Source organism: Aulostomus chinensis, chromosome 11 (genome assembly GCF_037954235.1).
Source record: "Aulostomus chinensis isolate RoL2024-O1b breed Wild chromosome 11, RoL_Achi_v1.0, whole genome shotgun sequence".
Lineage (NCBI taxonomy): Eukaryota > Metazoa > Chordata > Actinopteri > Syngnathiformes > Aulostomidae > Aulostomus > Aulostomus chinensis.
The window spans coordinates 29,594,075-29,615,716 of NC_141330.1; the positions used below are offsets into that span (position 1 = coordinate 29,594,075).

Here is a 21,642-nt window from a genome sequence, read left to right on the forward strand (position 1 = left end):
TCACCTCATGTGTATACGTAGTCTGCGTTTCCCTTTGTCTGGCGCTAGTTTGTTTTTTCCTTCATGTCCAACTCTGCTGCACCATTCCATGCCACGTTCCATGCCTCATCCAAGTCAGTATTTTTGTTGATACGTTGTCAAGTCAGGTTTTTCGTCCATGCCATGCTCCTTACCTTATCTAACTTTGAGTTTCTTTGTTTCTTTGTCTCGTCAGGTTTTCTCTGTAGAGTGATTTTGAGTTTTTGTAGTTCTTTGTAGGTCTTTTTCCTGCATTAGAGTGGTTTTAATTTTGGCATTAAACTTTGTTCTTCTTGCACCTTGCCTGGAAATGATGCATTTGGGTTCAAGTTCAAGTCAAGACAGAAGTAATACTTCAGTTTCTCTTCACCTCAGGAATGACAACTGGACAACCAAGTACTTTCTCATCATTACTTGGGAGAATCGTGTCTTACACTTGCATGTAAAACTACACAACTGTGGAAGTTCAGCTTGAGCTGTTGCCACTGGTGCTGCCATTCATTCTCCCTGTGCTGTTCTTTTCCTATCGACCAGCTACTCTGACATGTCTGTGCCACCACACGGCACTAAGCATGCAGTGATTGATAACAGAAATGTCCTGATTGATGCCACTTGATGCAGTTCTCTGGGTCATCTTTCCAGTTAATATCACAGTAAAAAGGCTCCCTTGCCATCCATCCCATGGGAGGAGTCTTCAGCAAGCCATCATCCAGGGCTGCCATCAGGGTGATCAAGGCAAGCTGCTGAGTTAGCAAGAAGATCCCCATTCCTGACACACACATGAACATTTACACACATCAGACTTATTGGTTGAGTGCCATGCCAAGTTTACAGACAAATGGTACTGAAGTTTATCTAGCTGAATTTAAAACAGTCCCATGTTTCATAGCAACTGAAAAGTCAGCAATAATGATGATATGATAAATATTGTACTTTAGAGATACAAATTTCTTTTAATGAAAGACAAGTTATGTATTGTCATCATTGTTGTCTTCCACTCATGCGGGTCTGAGTCAAGGGAGCAGCAGCCTCAGCAAGGAAACACAGACCACCCTCTCCCCAGCCATGTCCACCAGCTCTTCTGGGGGAATCCTGAGGCGTTACCTGGCCAGCCCAGAGATATAATCCCTCCAGCATGTCCTGGGTCAGCCCTGTTGCCTCATCCCCATTGGACATGCATTGAAACCTCCCAATGGAGGCGTCCTCACCGGATGCCTGAACCACCTCCACTGACTCCTCTACCTGGAGGAGCAGCAGCTCTATTCTGAGTCCCTCCTGAAGGACTGAGCTTCTCACCCTGTCTCTAAGGGAGAGCCCAGCCTCCCTGAGGAGGAAACTCATTTCAGCCGCTTGTATTCAGGATCTTGTTCTTTCAGTCATTACCCAGAGCTCATGACCACAGGTGAGGGTTAGAAAGTTGATTGATCGATAAATCGAGAGCTTCACCTTTTGGCTTAGTCCCCTCTTCTCCACAACGGACTGCTTTTGTGCCCATGTCACTGTGGATGCCGCTCCAATCCACCTGTCCATCTCCCACTCCATTCTACTCTCACTTGTGAACAAGATCCCAGGATACTTGAACTCCTCCACCTGCAGCAGGACCTCCCCCCTGCCCTGGAGGGGGCAGGCCACCCTTTACCTGCTGAGGACCATGGCCTCAGATTTGGAGGTGCTGATTCTCATCCCAGCCACCTCACATTCGGCTGTGAACTGCCCAAGCAAGAGCTGGAGGTCTGCAAAAAGCAGAGACGACATCCTCCCACCACCAAACTCGACCCCCTCTACCACTCAGCTGTGCTTAGAAATTCTGTCCATATATAAAAGTTATGAACAGAACCAGTGACAAGGAGCAGCCTTGGTGGAGTCCAACCCTCACTTGGAACAAGTCTGACTTACTGCCAGAAATGTAGACCAGACACTCACTCCTTCGGTACAGAGATGGAATGGCCCTTTGTAAGGGGCCATCCACCCCATACTCCTAGAGTACCCCCCACAGGATGCCCCTTGGAACACGGACATAAGCCTTCTCCAAATCCACAAAGCACATGTGGACTGGTTGGGCAAACTCCCATGCCCCCTCCAGCACCCTAGCAAGGCTAAAGAGCCAATTCATGGTTCCATGCCCAGGACCACCACCCCAGTCTGCCACTCCAAAGGCACCACCCCCGATGTCCATGCAATTTTGCAGAGACGTGTCAACCAAGACAACCTCACAACATCCAGAGCCTTGAGATCCCTAGGGTGGATCTCATCCACCCCCGGAACTCTGCCACTGCGGAGTTGTTTCACTGCTCTGGTGACTTCTGCCCTGGAGATTGGATGACCCCCTCCAAGCCCTCCTCCACCTATGTTAATGGGGTTGAGGAGTTCCTAAAATATTCCTTCCACCGTACAACTATCTCTCCAGTTGATGTCAGCAGCCTCCTGCCCCCACTACAGACAGTGTGAGCAAATTGCTGCCTTTCCCCCCTTGAGGCAACAGGCGGTCTCCCAGAACCTTTTCGGAGCCGCTCAATAGTCATCCTCCATGACCTCACCAAACTTCTCCCATGGCCAAGGTTTTGCCTCAGTGACCGCCATGGCAGCACATCGCTTGGCCTGCCTGTACCAGTTGGAAGCCTCTGAAGACCCACAGACCAGCCACGCCCTGTAGGTTTCCTTCTTCAGCCTGCTGGCTCTCCTCACCTCTGGTGTCCACCAGCAGGTTACCGCTTCCACTAGCACCAGCAACCTTGCGGACGCAGCTCACACCAGTTGCCTCAACAACAGCAAAGTGGAACAGGATCTATTCAGAGTCAATGTCCCCTGCTGCCCCTGGGATGTGGTTAAACCTCTGCCAGTGGTGGGAGTTGAAGATCATCTTGACAGGTCCTTCTGCCAGGCGTTCCCAACAAACCCTCACTACTCAGTTGGGCCTGCTGGGTCTGCGCAGCGTCTTCCCCTGCCACCTGACCAACTCACCACCAGATGGTGATCAGTTGACAGCTCAGCTCTTCTCTTCACCCGAGTGTCCAGAACATACGGCCGCTGATCAGATGATACGACTTTAAAATCGATCATAGACCTATGACCTATGATGTCCTGGTGCCACATGCACCGGTGGGCATCCTTATGTTCAAACATGTTGTTACTTATGGACAAACTGCGACTTGCACAGAAGTCCAAAAACTGCACACCACTTGGGTTCAGGTTGGGCCTCCCATTCCTCCCAATCATTCTCCTCCAGGTCACGCTGTCATTGCCCACATGAGCATTGAAGTCCCCCAGGGAGTCCCCCTGAGTCCCTGGGTGGGGCGCCATCCAGCACCCCACCCAGGGACTCCAAACTGCTGTTCGGCATATGAGCACAGACAAAGGACATACATTCACACATAAAAATGCCTTAAAATCTAAAAGGATACTCATGAATAGAAATAAAATAGTCAAAATGTCAACATGCCAATCTCTGATTAGCTCCTTAAAAAAAACAAAAAAACGATTGTTTAACAAAAACCTTGATGGTCCAGTGGAACATGACTCCTCAGTTAAGTGTCACAGACATGAAGCAAATTCTGATTGTTATGTTTAACTTTTTTTCTCCTGACACCTCGAGGCCCTTTGCGCAGCAACCATTTTGACCTGTCATTGCATTGCAAACACAGGTGTGATTCATCATATCAACTATGGCTCTCGTCCGTTGTGGAACCAGCTACCATCTATTGATTTGGCTGAAGGCAAATTTGATATCCAGATGTTTATCCCAATTAAGAACATTTTGGTACAGTTGTGAGGACATGAAAATCTTAGACTGAAATGTGGCCTAAATGGGAAACGAGTGCTGTTTGTGTATCTGGAAGAGACATGAAATGAGGGAGGGAGCAGCCCTGACTATGAATGAGGGATTCCCTCAATGGCTCCGCACCTTCCATGTGTTATGGGTCACAGTGTGAGGCCTCAAACGATTCCTTGGCCGTTTGCACCCTCAACCATATGTAGTGATGGAGGAATAACTCGTATTGGACAATGAGATTTTCATTTGAATAATTTTAACCATGTTTTTTACTACAGTGCAGTTCTGTGTAGTTTTATAAACTTGATGAACAATGTTTTACAGGTTTACAGGTTTATTGACTCTAGACCACAATTGTGGTGTGGCGTACAAAATAATATAACAATAATACATTTACTTATAGACAGCTGGATCAATGTACATTATACAAACACAGCTGTCGATACATCGTGCATCACTACATACGTGTATAATCTGTTTCCGTGATACATAAATGTATCTGTGGGCATCCATATCCATGCATATACGCTGTACAGAAACCCATACATTGAGCAGTCATCAAGAGGGCAGATGCATAGTCTACAACTGCCGGTGAAAGCGCAGGTAGCCTAAGTATTCACTCATATGTTCAGTTTGTTAACGACACCAAGCCAGTTGTGGGAACCACCACTTCCTGTCGCCCTGCCAGGGGCCCGTCCCATAGCATCGGTGCATGGGCGAAAGCAAATATACACGCAGAGCGTGCATTCAACCAAAAAATAATTTGAAAAGTGGCAATACCACACTTAAAAAAGGCACCCAGTTTGTATAGAAGTTTTTGATCACTAGTTTGAAGAAGTTCTACACATTTAAACATTGATGGGTGGCTAGTATAAAACTTGAGAAACTTTTTCCGGTTTGTCATAATAATCTGGTTTGTACATTCAAAAAGTATGTGGTACTCGTCTCCAGTTTAATCCCCAGTGCACAGGTTGCAAAAACGTTTGTTCCTCTCAAGACCTTTGTACCTACCAGTTATTTTAGGTATTCTGCTGTTGCAGAGTCTCAGGTTGCAGAGGGCTTGGCGCGATTGTACATTTTCACCCAATAGGTACTTTTCCAGCTTCAGACTGTCCTTAATTTCACAGTAGAAATCGCATGAGGACATACTTGTAACTCAGAGTGCCAGGTCTGTAGGAAGTGGTCTTTAAGCCTCTGCTCCACGAGCATTTTTAGCCAGTTGACATTGACACACTTCTGATCTACCCACACATAAGAGAGGCCACAATGATCCAATGTCTGTTGGACTGTTGTAATCCAGGGTGAAGTGTGGAGAAGAACTGTGATTTTTGACTTTCAGGGGACTTTGAGACACAAGGTGACAACACTGCAGTCATCAAGGTCACTGGGGACCCCTGTCATGATGAACATTTCCTCCCCAGAAATAAGAGAAAATAGGATTCAGGTTTAAATGTACTGCCATTATCATGGATATAGAAGGGTTCACAGTGCACTCATGAATAATCTCTCTCTGAGAAACTGATCATGTGAAAATGATTACTCACACATGGGCGGGCAAGCAAGCACGCACACACACACACACACACACACACACACACACAGTAGTCCAACTGGTGCTTTGCATTGATAAATTCTTCATTGCTGAGCTATTCCTGATATAGTAAACTAGGTGTCATGGAACTTCAGTCACATGATCAAAAACAGGAAGTATGAGGAGGCAGAGAAGTAGCTGTGAGGTGAATTCAAATTTAGGACTTTTATTTTTAGTTCCACTTAATTATAAATTAACACACAACATTTGTGTATTTGTATGTGTGTATTTATGGATCTCTGTGTACTGTATTAGGTACATTTTTGCTCTTTTTTTGTTTTCTATGTAAAGTACTCTGAACTGCTTTTGTAGGAATGGTGCTATAAAAATAGAACTTGATTTGGCACGATGATGATGATGATGATGATGATACATGGTAGCAGGATGTTCTGAGAACGTCCTCATGGTGGGGTTCCTGTTAGACCTGCTACGATTCTGTTTTCATTAGAGGATCAGGGTTAGATAGTCCAAAGGGAAGAAAGACTCATGCCATCTTTGCTTTCCTCCTGTACGTCCTTCAACAATGGCCCCACAATTGTTCTGAGAAGGTTCCGCTTGTTATCTCCATTTAATTATCCCTCTCTAAATAAGCAAAGTTAGGGATGGTTAATGGAAATAGGCCGGAATGATTTGGAAAAATCTACTTGTATCTTTCTTTCATTCCTTCTTTATTTTTTCAGAAAGAATGCATTCATTCATTGTCTTCCGCTTATTCCTACATTAAGGGTCGCTGGGGGGGGGGGGGGGGGGGGTCACCAGTCCATGGCAGGGCCAACACATAGAGACAGACAACCATTGGCTCTCCCAGCCACGCCTACGGTCAATTTAGAGTCTGGATTAACCTGGTCCCTCTTGATGTCTTTGGACTGTGGAGGAAGCTGGAGTACCAGAGAGAACCCAGCAGGAACAGGGAGAACATGGAGACTCACACAGAAAGACCCCGCACCCGAGCCGGGACTCGAACCCGGAACCTTCTTGCTGTGACGCCACAGTGAGGACCACTGCACCTTGTAGCCCTCACTAAGAATGCAATAGTGATAAATCACAATATAAAAGGTAATCATTTTGTAATCATTGTGTACATGTCATTATTAAATTACATTATTTCCATTCAAAATGAAAAGCCTGTTGAAATGATAATGATGATGAGGATGATGATGGGATTTTTGGGATTTAACAGATATTGCACTGACTGTGAAATAGCTATATCTTCAATACAATGTTCAGCCCCACCTGCAAATAGCAGTTTACACTTAGTACAAGATGAAAGTCAACATAAAAGACAACGACCAGTGCCAAGTCTGAGAAACGGCACATCCTGGTCTTCGGAGGCTCCTCTGTGTGCACATGCGTGGAAGAAACTGAACTTCAATGTTTTTGAAAACATTGCAAAATGTCATGTGTAGAAGAACAACGCATAACTAAATCCAGTAGGGGGCAATAGAGCAATGCCACCTGCCCTTAAATTCCGAAGAGGAAGAAGTTCTGGCCGGAACCTGCAGCCTTGGACAGGCACAGGGCGCCGCGGAGCATTTTCACGGTTACACTGTAATGGCGGCGTCTTTAGCAGCATGTGTTCGGACTGCTGCTGAAACGGGTCCTCCGAGTGGTGAAACAGGTAATTAGTCCTCCGAGTGGTGAAACAGGTAATTAGTCCTCCGAGTGGTGAAACGGGTAACTAGTCCTCCGAGTGGTGAAAAAGATAACTAGTCCTAAGTGGTGAAACTGGTAATTAGTCCTCCGAGTGGTGAAACAGATAACTAGTCCTGAGTGGTGAAACTGGTAACTAGTCCTCTGACGGATGCAGCTTTGGGCTCGAAGCTTCGTTTGGATCAGCTCGCAGCGACTTCGGTAAAGTTCGACAGAAATCGGCAGATTCAGTTTTGCAGTTCAATGAATCATAGGCGACACTTGTCATGACACAATTGGCAGCTCTGTCTAAACTAGAATATAAGCTACAACGCGGTTTTCCCCGAAACAACCGCCTACACTTGGTTTATTTACATGGACATGCGTCCCTATGAGCATTCTGCGTTCTGTCGAACGTCTAGGGTTCCTCTACAAAGTGGATACAAAGATGCATGTCAATGGTCTCATTTGCTCAGCCTATTTTCCATCCATCATCCATCCATCCTCTACCTCTATCCCAGGGGTGGTCAACCATGCGCCATGGAGGGCCGTGTGTATGCAGGTTGTCCTTCCAACCCAACACTTTAACAGGTGATTCCACTGATTAACACTCCTCTGTGGCTGAAGGCTCCATGGCTCATGGTTGACCACCCCTGCTCTATCCTGTTAAGGGTCGCGGGGGTGGAGCCTATCCCAGCAGCCTTCAGGTGAGAGGCGGGGTTCACTGGGCCCGCAGCTGTGGACCCTGTTAGTAATCAGTAATCTATCGATCATCCTGGCTATTAATCAGGTAATCAGATGAGAGGTGCTGCAAATTCTGAAACTTCTTCGATTATATGACTTTGCTTCATTTAAGAGCGACGGTACTCTACAGACGAGGAAACAACACAAGTCTCTTCCATGGACAAGAATGAACTGCTAAAGTAAAAGTACTCAGAAAAGTACCTTTACTTGGACTGTTTTTACTTTACTTGTTACTGAAGTACTAACAGGGTCCTACATGGGATCGGTTCACCAACACACCACCTTCTTCTCCTCTCATGAGTTTGTGCGTCTGTGTTTAGGAACCGAAGCACCGATAAGAGAGCCACTAAAGTACAACAAAGCAATAACAATGATGACTTTTCAAAAAGAGGGAACAGTTACATGAAAGATGTTTCATAGTCATGAGGTATTTCTACGTTGTGGTATTCATGCTCTACTTCCGTCAAGGACCTGAGTTCTTTTTCCATGCCAACAGGTCTGGGATCAGTGCTCCAGTGACTCTGGCTCAGTAAATTGTCTTTTATCATGGCGGCCTGCCTCAGTGAGACACGGCCCCGCACCAGTTTCTAGTCCTGGAGATGCGCTCCTTCCTCCGTCCTCTAGGAGGAAACTCTTCATTTGCTCAAGTCTCGTGAGATTTGTGTCGTTGTTTCTACCACAGTAATCAAACTCTCCATTCTCAAGGAAGGATCCAACGAGGCAACTGGACTCAACCTCCAGGTGCCTCGTTGGATCCTTCCTTGAGAATTACGATGACCTGGATGACTGAGAATATTCCCAAATACAAACTCTCCATCTTGGGGGTCCCGGGTTCCCTTCTAGACACGACGCTCTCTGTCTCTGCCCACTCATGACAGACAGCAGGATGCTACACTGCAGGGTTTCACACACACGCTTGACGTGGGCGGACACTCAGGTTTAGACATTCATGGAAACAAAAATAAAGGTGAGGTGGGTTTTGGGGCGACTATAAAACCTCCTGCTGAAGGATTAAGTCACCACATCAGACACAGACAGGTGAGAGGAGCGCGCTGATCTCGTGTGTGTGTGTGGAGGAACTGCACTGACACAGGGAGGAGAGAAGCTGCAGCCATGTGATCATAAATTATATAAAAACTTTAGCTTATCAAGAATCTTGGTCGTTTAACACCGAATTCCAACTCCCACCCTGACGTGTAAAACAAAGTACAGTTCAGATTTAAACGAGTTTTCGCCTAAACGAATTTTAGCAATGGATTTACTGGAGTTACTTGAGGACTCGTTTCAGCCCTAGATTGAAAAAATTAATCGATCAGGTCTCTTTCTTATAATGCTGAAATCACCTATCAGATCTCACCATTCTTAGCTTTATGTCCTCTGTCTTTTGGCCCTTAATCCGGGCAGCGAGGACCCTTCAGAGTAACTAGCTACTCCAGTGAGGTAACACACTGACTGGCTCTCTTAGGACCCCAGAATGCAGGACCTGCGTTTGAAGACACCGACGAGCAGTGCAGCCATGAGGTGTCGGGCCATGGAGGCCTGGAAGCAGACGGGGATGAAGGAGGGAGGGAGGCGGACTATGAGGAAGGTGATTCCAACGCCGGATGGGCGGAAGCCATGGCCAAGATCCTGGGGAGGAAAACCCCCCTGAAGGGTAGTGGAATTATGGGGAAGAATAAAGAGCTTCACAAGCAGAAGGAGGCAGACCGACAGGAGCAGTTGGACAGGAAGAAGCAGGTAACTGGACCAACCTTCTGGTAGCAGAGACCCTGGCCAGGAGGGCCTTAGGCCCTACCCCAAATATCATTTAGGGGCAAATATGATCAGAGGGCAAACTGATTGGCTGACTAGAGGTTAGAAAATATGACAGTGTGATCCTACAAGACATCTGATCTCCATATTGGATCATCAACCATGGCAAAGTCCTGCTGTCCGAAGGGTTTCAACAAGTACAAAGTGAATGCAATGAAAATAGATAATGTCAAGTTTTTGCTTTGAGAAACTTGAATTAAGTTCTGATGGCTACTGAGTCTTAAATCTAGCCTTTTCATGTTGATGATGTATAACAATATTATTCAATATTCAAGTGTTGGCACTCAGCAAGACTTCCACTCAGAAATCAAACCAGACATCTAAACTGGGCCGGAGTACAGGGGGGACCATGATTCTGGTGCCGTCCCAACCATGTTCTTCTTGGCTGTTTACATCTCCATCCTCATATTTCCAGTGACGCTACATTTTTAACAGCTCAGGTTATCAGGTCTGAGGTTTGTAGCTGCAAGAAAACTGAATCTTTGCAATAATGGAATCAATACAACAATCAATGGTTTTATCCAAATAATATCACATTAAAAGCAGGACCTTGACTATATTCTTGCATTGAAAATAAAATATTTGGAATAAATTTTGTCAGTTTGAAAATCTGTTCCTTTCCTACAAAGAATGTAACTTTGTGATGAAATCCCACTGCTAAAAGCAGCAGCCGTTGTAGCCGGTGGGTCAGGAGGTGGTGTGTCTCTGTGGCCGCTATGGCAAGAGCTGTTTCCATTCTCTAAACTGTGAGGGAGAGGAGAGGAGGCAAAACTGTCCCACAGTTCCTTGCTGCAACAGCTCTGACACTGATGCACAACTCAGCTGTTCACTACAACAATCAATCAACTCGATCAGCAGTAGGACGTAACACGTGATCAGAACATGTGTTTAACCAGCATTATTTAATTTTTACGTTGGGAGATAAAACAGAAATGCACGACCTGGTCCAATAGTCCTGCTTTGCATTGATGAGTAGAACAGGAATGAAGCCAGAACCAGAACCATCATGCTTTCAGCCAATCAGCTGTTAGGAGGACGGCTGTTGGACAGTGGCGTGTCAGAGAGTTGTCAATCGTTAGGGACAGGTTTTCTCTCCTGGGCTAATGGATGAGGGGACTGCCGATGGTGCGCTGGCTTGAGCCTTTGGCCCCCGGCTACCTGCCCAGGTGTTTAATGAGGCAGGATAACGCTCTTCACCCTGGGGGTTTGATCCTCATGTACCCCGGTAACCATATCCATGTGTCCTTGAGCAAGATACTGAGCCCCTAATTGCCTCTGATGGGTAGGTTGGCGCTGTGAGTGGCAGCTTCACCATCAGCATGTGAACGGGTTAACAAGATGATGCTGTAAAGCGCTTTGAGTGCCACAGAGGTAGAAAGGTGCGAAATAACAATGAGTCCAGACTTGAGCAACTAATCAAACAGACCAGTCAAGTTCGACCTCTTTGGTTGGCCCAAATGTCGGTGCTTGACAACCCAGCAGACATCTGTGAGCGCAAAATGCAAGAATTTATTGTCTGTGTGCCACAGAGTGACAAGAAGCGAGTATGGGAGATGATGTGCAGAGAGAAACCCGACCTGGTGAAGGACCGGGAAACTGAACGAGCTCTGCAGAGAACTGCTACTAGGTGAGTCCTTGACTGCTGAATTAAATGTCTTTAGAAAACCACTCAGTTGCTGATTCTGTTTTGTGTTTGTGCCTTTCAGAGGAGTGGTGCAGCTGTTTAATGCTGTGAGGAAGCACCAGAAACAAATTAATGACAAAGTGAAGGAAGCTGGTAGCTCAGAGAGGAAGAAGGCAAAAATCTTTTCCTCTGTCTCAAAGAAAGACTTCATCGATGTCCTCAGGAGGACCGAGGGAGGCAGCGCTGTCAAGATGGAAAACAACACGGTCAGTAATAGTAGTCTTCTTTGAAATCACTCACCTCTGACAGAAAGTAATTGTGGCTCCATTGGTATAGTCTGGGTTCAAACAATCACCAAGCAGCATGTGATTGTCACATCAATGATTGCGTATAATGTGAGATAATGTCCAAGTGTCACACTGAAAAATGTAACCTTATTGACAGTTTGAATGTTAATGTGCCACCTTTTGTTGATGGTTATTGTCTCCTCTGTATAGTTATTTTTAGAGTTGGGTTGTTGGGGTCTTTATCACTTGTTCTTTGTGATCCCAAAGTGGTACATGGGACATGTCAGGCAGGCAGGAAGAGGACTTGCTGATTGACAGAGCAGGAAGCTGCTATGAATGATGATTCACTAGCGAAAGATAGTACAGCTTTTTGCATATAAGTTAGATTTTTTCAGTTTGTCATGAAAAATTCCAATGAAATGTTCTGAGCAAGGAACTGCTGCCTGAGACCATCACTTCCTGGATTGTGGTGTGAATCCCAGGTGTGAGCGCACACGCCAGAGAGAATGAAGTCAGTGAACTCCTCTTCCTCAAAGAGGGATCAATTTGTGTTATATTATCATCCGCAGACCTCAGGAAGTTGGAAGTCAGACCCTTGGATTTAAAAGACCTCAAAGGTTTGGAACTTAGGACTGATATTTTGTTTAAATGGACATTTAGAATAATTGTGGATTTGCGACAGGGACTTCATGGGGTTACTTCTGTTAAGTAAAATATATTTTCTCCAAGACACACCGTGCAATCACTATTGACCTGGTATGCTGCCTCCTTAATCAACTGCTGTTGTCGAAGTGGTTCTGTCGTAAGTTGTTTTGCTCTTGTGTTCTTCTTGATCAGGTAATTTAGACATTTCAGTGAGCATAATTTTCATAGTTTTATAGTATGCATTAATTCCCTCACCAAAAGAACCCTTGGTATTGTTACACTTTGGTGAATGTCGCAAGCTTAAAGTTTTTAAAGCAAATATAAAGGATTGACAAAGATGAGAACAGCAGTCCGAGCTCGATTACTTGTCCTCGTGGACCAGAAGTCTGAACCAGAAGCTTTTATTGTCACACAAGGGACGAAAAGGGTCAAAATTCAATTACACACTCAACTGCTTGATACAGCTCTCACAAATAGTCACAGTTATTACTGGTTGATCGTAATAATGGCACACATCAGAATTAAACAAAGCACATATATATATGACTGTGTATGTACGCTAAACCGAGTTGAGATAGAAGTTGGGACAGAGAGAGACGAGACAGAGAGGAGGAGTGCGACCGCTCTCACCAAGCTCCAACCCAGTGACAATAAGATTTTTTTGGGCCTCACCTTGAAACGTAGCTCAGGTTCTGGAACCCAAGTCCTTGAGAAGGGTTGGACTCTGTCCTTTGCTGGAGTTGCTCCAGGTGAGAGGCAGCGGGCCAGGGTGGGCTTCTCAATAGTTCACAGACTCTCTTCCTGAAGGTTAGGGTCTGCCCTAGCGAATGAAAGGATTGCTTCCCAGCACCTTAGGGTCAGGGAACAGGTCCTGACTGTTATATGCGCTTATGCACTGAACAGCAGTTCAGACGATCCACCCTTTATGGAGTCCCTGGGAACGGTGCTGGATGGCGCCCAGACTGGGGACGCAATTGTCCTACATGTGGACTTCAATGCTCATGTGGGATTGAGTTGTCAACTGATCACCATCTGATGGTGAGTTGGATAAGGTGGCAGGGGAAAATACCGTGCAGACCTGGGAGGCCCAAACGGGTAGTAAGGGGCTACTGGGAACACCTGGCGAAAGATCCTGTCAAGATGATCTCTAACTCCCACCTCCGGCAGAGCTTCGACTGCATCCCGGGGACATTGTGTCCGAATGGACCATGTTCCGCTCTGCCATTGTTGAGGTGGCTGTTGTGAACTGTGGCCTCAAGACTGCTGGGGCCAGTTGTGGCAGTAATCACCGAACCCGCTGGTGGACACCAGAGGTGAGGGGAGCCATAACCCTATCCCTATCCCTATCCCTAACCCCCAGGAACACATCTCTAGTCCTAACCTAACCCTCACTCTCGCCCTCCTGCCTCAGGTGGAGGACTTTAAGTATCTCGGGATCTTGTTCACGCCTGAGGGTAGTATGGAGCGGGAGATTCACAGGAAGATTGGGACAGCGTCCGCAGTGATGCAAGCACTAAACTGATCCGTTTAAAACATATTCCTTGCTTCATTAAACCATAATGAAGGAAATGATTCACTACCATTTTAGGCGGTGCGTCATTTTCTTCTTCTGTTTGGACCAGACTCCACACCTCTTGGTGCGCTGTTATCGGTGGGTGTATACGCAGTGGCCCTGGGGCACCTGTGATTGGTTAGCATTAGGGATGCACCGATATGTAAATTTTGGCCGATACCGATAGCCGATATTAATATTGCTGTCATGGCCGACAACCGATTTTTACCGATACCAATATTTTGTACTGAAGAACATGTTAACACTGTGAATAGGAAAGTAATGTATTTTCTTTATTTCTAAAACTTGCAAATACATTGTTCTTTCAAGTTGCAGGGCCTTCATAACACACACAACTAACAGTGTTAGTTTAAGGCTTGATCTATCATATCTTGATTAATATCTTAATATCGGCTAGATTAAGCACTGGCTATGGCTGTCCCAGTATGTGTCCAGGAAATTCTTGTGCATGCAACACAGCTCTTCTCATCTCATCTCTCAAGTTATCATCAATCCACTAAACGGTAATTGTGTGTTCACATCGAACGCGAATTTCGCATCGTGTCATTCGTGCGAATACGAGAATTCGCTCACCTGCCCGAGTAGCGAGTATTTCCGGCAACGTTTCTTTCGGCCATTTCACCATGGATGTTCAAAGAACTGTTGCATTGTATCTGCTGTGGAAGGCTGAAATACGTCGGAAAACTAATCGCTGTCATATCTGAGTTAACAACACCACCTAGAGGCGAGCACAGCTCGGTGAATTTCACCGCTCAGTGAACCAAGCTCCTCCAGGGGCTGCGTCTGGATAACCGCCGCTTCCAGCGGTATTTCCAGATGACAACTGGCCAGTTTGACGACCTGCTAGCTAGGATCGGTGACAGAATCTCACAAATTGACACCAATTTATTCAACTGGTTCTTGTAATTTTCACACGTAGTGTCATACAGCACCGGGTTCCCACAGATAGCCGCAATCAACTTGTCCGCCATCTTGTGACACAGTCAGCCGTGATGTCGGGACATCCTCAACGCTGATTGGCTGTCTTGACGCAAACTTTTCGAAGTTGAATATTTTCAACTTGAGCGAATGGCGGAATTTCGCATCGCAGTCTGAAAATTCGCCTCATTCGTGCGTTTGCATAGACTTGGAATGGAAAGTGTTTGCACAAATGCTCAAATTTGCGTCCAGTGGGAACACTTACTTCGGCTTTGCAAGTATTGCATACTGCAATCCTCGTATCTTCTCTTGACACCGTGAAATATGTACAGACTGCTGGCATAGCCTCTCCTCAGTTAAAACAACACTCCTGTGCTGCGTCACTACCCTGTGACATGATCAATGCAGGTACACACACACAGAGCCCTGCAGCCACACAGAGAGAGACACGGAAGAACATATCGGTTGTTAACATCGGTGCAGTTTTACTCATCGGCCGATACCGATGTCATGGCCGATATATCGTGCATCCGTAGTTAGCATGACTATCTGTCACACAACAAAAAGCCCAGGGTCAGACGAGTCGTGCTGCATAATTAGGGACCTACATGGTTCACAGCTTAATGGTTAATCACCTTGTCTCAAATTGCATTTTAGATTCAAAGTGATGGCTAAATCAGACAGTATTTTATAGCATTTTCAAAGTCGCAAACATGTCACCGATGGTCAACTTCCTGTTTCCTATTTGTTGCTGTGTGTGTTTGGTAATTTCTTGGTGCTCGGTTTTGGACTATTTTGTGTTTTCCGACTACTGGCTTTGGATTACGGCCTTCGGACTATCTGTTGACACCCTTGGTTTGAACTTTGCCTGGTTTAAGGCGCTGATTTTTTGGAACATGGACTGAACAAACAGAGCTAGCCGGCAAACTAGCTAGCGGGCTGCTAGGTAACAGCTGACACTACGATAACGTTACCTAACAACATGCGTCCCAAGAAGGCACTGACAGTCGAGGAAGGTGAGGAGATAAAAGTCGCTGGAGTTTTTGATGGAGGAGATTGCTGCTGTCAAACTGCAGCAGAAATCCATCCTGGACCTGGTGGAGGAGGTGAAGGCTTTACCGAACCAGAACGCTGAGAAGGACCGGTGTCTCGTACACCTGGAGAGCAGAGTGGCAGAGTTGGAGTAGTATACCAGGATGAACGATGTGATTGTTACCAGGCTCCGCATCAAACCCCAGTCATATGCTCCCGCCTTGACCGCTGACAGCGGGGGGGGCAGTGAACAGGATGCAAGCTCCGTGGAGCAACAGGTGGCTGCCTTCCTCCAGTCCAGGGGGATTGAAGTGGACTGTGACAACATCGAGGCATGCCACCCTCTGCCCCGGAGAAATGACAGCAACAAACCAGCCATCATAATAAGGTTCATCAACAGAAAACATAAAACTGCAGCGTTAAAACAAGGAAGGAAGCTGAAAGGATCAAACGTCTTTATAAATGAACATCTGACAAAACTAAATGCTGACATCGCCAGAAAAGCACGCTACTTGAAAAAAACAGGGAAAAATTCAAAACACATGGACCACAAACTGTAAAGTTTTCATTAAACTAAACGCAGCAAGCAAAAGCTTTGGTCATCAGAAACATCGAGTAACTGGACAAATACCAATGATCCTCATCAAGCGGACTGTAAGGTATGAATGCTCAAATGACTCAGCTGACAATCATGACACAGTCTGAAAGAAGTCATTCATCTGCATCTGGAATGAATAATCACACAACTCAAATGATTTCTGATCGTGATGAACTGGAACTGAGAACATTTCAATATACTGACCAGAATTTTCTGGACTTGAAAAACAATATAGACCTGGACAATAATTTCTTCTCCAATATCAACGACGACTGCTGCTACTACACAGATGAGCAGTACCATCACGCTATTAAATCGGATAGCAAACTATCAATAATCCACTTCAGTAGCAGAAGCCTGTATGCAAACTTCAATAATATCGAGGAATATTTCAGTCACTTCACGAAACCATTCAAAGTCATAGCCATATCAGAAACATGGATCAATGCTAATAAAGTAATGGATTTTGAAAGGGATGGCTATGAATTTAACTGGACAACCAGAGCAAGATTGGAGGAGGAATGGCTGTGTATGTGGATGAAAACGTGAATTACAAGGTGGTAGAATGTATGACAACTGTGATTGATTACAGACTTCAATTGGTATAGATTCTAATGAGTTAAGAAAAAACAGAAATATGACAATTAGCTGTTTATATAGAACACCAAGGTGTAGTATTGAAGTATTTAAGAACTGAATAGTGAAATGTTTTCAAAAAGTTATCTTCCTCTGTAGTGATTCAAATGTTGATCTGCTAAATCCAGACAAGCACAAAATCACTGAGGAATTCCTTAACACGGTGTAAAGTATGGGCTTCTATCCAGAAACCACCAGCCCCAGCAGAATCACAGCCCACTGTGCCACCCTAACTGGTAATGTATTCACCAGTGGCATTGAAAACGACAGTGAGCGGACTACGAATCAACGATATCAGTGACCACCTACCAGTTCTAAGGAGAATTCATAAAACGAAGAACTAAAGAGGCTGAACAGAAATATGAAAAATATAAAAATAAGTTAACTCATATTATAAGGGTATGTAGGAAAGAATACGATAGTAAAATATTAACTCATAACAAAAACAATATTAAAGGAATATGGGATGTGTTAAATAGTATTATTAAAAGTGGCTCCAGACAACAAAGTTACCCTCAATATTTTATTGATAACACCAAAAAGGACAATATGGATGATGTGGTTCATAGCTTTAGTGATTTTTCTTCTTTTTTTTTTTTTTGGTAAGTAGTGGACCAAACCTAGCACAAAAAATCCCTGATCCAATGTCATCTGAGGATCGGAATGATAACCTTATAGATGGGAATCCCAGCTCAATGTTCCTTACAGCAGTGGAAGATAAAGAAATAATAGATATTGTAAATAAATGTAAATATAAAACATCCACTGATTGTAATGAAATTGATATGAAAATCATAAAAAGGTCATTGAGGGGATTTCAGAACCACTAACGTACATCTGAAACTTATCATTCCAAACAAGTAAATTTCCAAACAAAATGAAAATAGCTAAAGTTGTGTCGCTGTACAAAACTGGGGATGGACACCACTTCAAAATGACAGGCCTCTTTCTTTACTTCCACAGTTCTAGGAAAACTATTCAATAACAGATCAGAACAATTGATAGAAAAGCATAGAGGACCTCCTGACCGTCAATACGGATTCAGGTCAAACATCCCAACATCACTGGCAACAACTGAATCAGTTGAGGAAGTTACAAACACAGCAGACCACAACAGCATGCAGTTGGAGTATTCATAGATCTTAAAGAAGCTTTCGATCATATTAAAAACATAGTAATCAATAAACTGGAGCGGGATGGGGGGGGGTATCGCACTGGGTGAGAAGTTACTTAGGAGAGGGGAAACAATTTGTGAAGTTGGAAGAGTATACGTCGTCATGCTTGGACATTGCTTGTGGCGTCCCCCAGGGGTCAGTACTGGGTCCAAAACTGTTTATCCTTTATATAAATGATATTTGTAAGGTATCAAAAATATTAAAATTAGTATTGTTTGCTGATGACACAAATACTTTTTGTTCTGGGGGGATTTAAAGGAGCTACTGGAGACGATCACTGCAGAAATGTAGAAATGAAAGAGGTGGTTTGATAGAAACAAGTGATCATTAAATTGAGGTAAAACTAAAACCATGTTGTCTGTTACTGTGAAAGGGAAACGCAAGTGCAAGTAGAAGGTGTGCATGTTGAAAGAGTCCATGAAAATAAGTTTCTTGGTGTAATAATAGATGCCAAAATAAACTCAAGAAGCATCTCAGTACTCAGCAAGGCCAAACACATTCTGGACCACAAGTCACTCCACATTCTCTACTGTTCACTGGTTTTACCATGTTGAAATGACTGTGCAGAGGTTTGGGGCAACACTTATGAATGTACACTCCAATCACTATCGCTACTGCAAAAAAGAGCCGCAAGGATAATGGAGGTTAACAAAGATCAGACAAAGGAGAAGCAGTAGGATTAATAAGCATCTGCTTCTTCCTACTCCTTTTCAAATATGTTATGTTATCATTGTTTTTGTTGTCTGGACTATTTTGATTTTTGTTGTTGTTTTGTTTTCTCATGTTGGACATAAAGCCTTCATTCATTCATTCATGCGTCCTGATTGACAGATGGGTAGAGCCACGGGAGATGGTCCCCAACATCAGTGGCTCTCCAGGTGGAGGGGTTGCTAGAGAGCTTTATGAAAACTATATTCAACATTTTTGGACTGGACCAACCTTGTGACCTGCTCAGTGGCATCCCACCAGATTGAGAGGCATTGCTGTAATTATTGATGGATGCTGTTGTGCCCTCAGGTGAATTAAGAAGGGCATTAAATGACACATGTCACATTAAGGCTTCAGCATTCAATATGTAAATCAAAATGTTAGCCATTATCATATGAAAATATGGGTACTTTTCTGGTCCCTGAGTGAATGACAGGGGTAGTATTGAGTGATCAGTCATGATAAAACATTGCCAACTTCTGTGTCTAACCAGCATATAAGAAGTTGTGTTTCTGGTGCCCAGATGTTGGGTGGTGCATTGAGGAGCAGAAAAACGTATTCGCACTGTATTTGGAGGACACTGGCCCTCATTAAAAGATGCACTAGTTTTTATTTTCCAATCTCTAGAAGATTTGTTTCGTGTACTGACCGAATCCACCAAGCCAGTGACAGAAAACAGGGTATCACTGTTTGTGTCAGAGCAAGCCGCTGCAGTCTGACCTGAAATGTCTCTGGCTTTGTGTCTGAGCTTCTGTAACGGTCTGTGGCTTGTCTTCATGTGCACACAGGCTGCTGCTGCAGAGGACCACCAACCTGCTTGGAGTGTCCTCAGAGATGACTTCATGATGGGCGCAACCATGAAAGACTGGGACAAAGACCACACCGATGCACAGACAGAACAGTGAACTGGACTGACACCAGAGTGGGAACAGGCTCATCTTCCTCATACGTCTGCTTTGTTGTAATTCCCATTTCTTGTCAGAAGAGGGCCTCGTTTGAGTTACTGAGCACATCTCTGCAGTGGTGATGGAACAGTTCTGGGACATTGTTGTGAGGTATCAAACGCTGTGAAGGGGATGTAGAGCAGTGCCACTTGGGCACCTTCAGTGGTCTGATGTCTATCAGCCAAGTTTCTTCTGCAGTCCATAATAAGGAAACAAAGCAGTAAATATGATTTATTAGATTTATCAATGTTTTCGAAAGTCATTTTTCCTTTTTCCCAGTTCCCAATGTTAACAGGTTTTTATGGAGCAAATATATCAACCTGAACAGATCATTTCTGATGTCTTTTCTGTGTATGAGCCAGCAGCAAGGAGAATGCACAAGCGTTTGGCAGGTTTCGGCGTATGAATGCATGTTACATAACACGAGGTTTTAGTTGAAAAAGGGTTCACGTTTTTGTGTTCAAGCAGCAAGACTGGCACCACTCAGAAGATCATGAGCGTGACAAAGTTCCTATTTTGAAGTAAGAGCTAAAAATCCTCAGTGTACTTTTGTTTGTTTTAGTACCTGCAGTCGTGGTGGTAGTCCTCTTCAGAGCTCCTGGAGCCATCAGAACACTCCTGTTGAATACAGTGCTCCTGGACTGACAGGTTGTAAAACTGATCCTGAGACTGGAGGAACTTGTAAGACCTGCAGGTTCTGAGCTCCTGTGTCCTGTCCTACCAGCGACTGACCCTGTAAGTGGGACTGTGGTGTCGGCACTGGTTGCATGAACAGCCGTTGGTTTCCGACTGCGGTCTCGCTGTGCTCCCAGTAAATTAACATGAAGGCTGCTGTTGGCTTCATTCCAAGATTGTTGTAGCCTCCATACCCGTTAGGATGAAGATGTTTGTGCTTTGGGCTTCACTTGCTCTCCTCAACACAAGCATAAATGTGTGATAATCTTTATGTAGAGAACTTCTACAAGGGGCCCTGGTGCATCTGTCAAGACTAGTACCTGGTAGAGCAGCCTGAGACCTGTTGAAGTGCGCCGTCATCTGGGACAGAGATGAACTACATTCAGGCCCATTTGGCACTAAGAAGCTGTCGCTGTAAACTCATCTTTCCTACTTAATTTCTTGTCACTGTTACAGCGAAAAACAAAGAATCAATTCTGAAGTGCCTGTTGTTTTTAAGTTGACTAACAGTTCAGTCCCTTCCAGGAGCTTCCTGAGCTCTTGACCCCAGGCTGAGGACCCACTCAGCTCAATGTGCTGATGGTGGGTGGACTGGTGTCGTGAGCAGGAGGGAGGTTCCGGTTGAATGTCTGGGACACCTTCAGGAAACCTCTTCAAATCTAGCACCAGCAACCAATGGGACTCTGGGATGGCCTGAAAACATCTGGTAGTCCAAGGTCACATCTCACTAGCCTTCAACTACATTGTTAGAATTGGTATTATTGTGTTCTTCTATGCCAGCAAGAATCGGAGTGATACATTTGACCTCATATTCTGCTCTGATATTCGTCAGCATCAGTTTTAGAACTGACACCTGTCAAACGGTCTCTTGGCAGCTCTGGGATCTTTCTTTGTCCCCATTGTTGAACCGATCCTGGTTTGTGATGATCAGCTTTGTAGGGGAGTCTGATGGGAATCTTACAGTTTGGGTTTTATCTTCTTATTGTGTACCATGTGTCATGTTTGTATTTGATTTTGTATTTTTTGAAGCAGACTGAGTTCATGGCTGGTGAATGAAAAGTGGTAGCTAATAAAAGCTGACTTGAACATTGGAATATACTGGGAACCAGGCTCTGCTTGAGTCTGGAACTGGTTTCATTGGATTTTTTAATTTCAAAAATACATTTTTCAACCAAAAAAGGGCATGAGTTTTCAGCGTCGATTTAGATTCATCTTACTGATTGGTTTTATCACAACGTAACAGCACCTGTGTTTGTGAGGTGTG

General features: G+C 44.7%; 1 protein-coding gene and 1 pseudogene across 2 annotated transcripts; both read left to right on the plus strand.

Annotated features, from left to right (window-relative positions):
* The first annotated feature begins 6,840 nt into the window (after positions 1-6,840).
* rrp15 (ribosomal RNA processing 15 homolog) lies at positions 6,841-20,035 on the plus strand. Of its 2 annotated transcripts, none has more exons than XM_086219330.1 (5): positions 6,841-6,996; positions 9,217-9,488; positions 11,093-11,190; positions 11,270-11,453; positions 19,548-20,035. In XM_086219330.1, exons 1-5 carry the CDS (start codon positions 6,930-6,932, stop codon positions 19,662-19,664), a joined length of 738 nt encoding a protein of 245 aa, XP_086075456.1. In that variant the 5' UTR covers positions 6,841-6,929; the 3' UTR covers positions 19,665-20,035. The 2 variants fall into 2 exon arrangements, with proteins under 2 accessions (XP_086075456.1, XP_086075457.1); XM_086219331.1 differs by lacking the exon at positions 6,841-6,996 and adding an exon at positions 7,529-7,598.
* On the plus strand, positions 15,807-17,845 carry LOC147253951 (uncharacterized; annotated as a pseudogene).
* Positions 20,036-21,642: the final 1,607 nt, after the last annotated feature.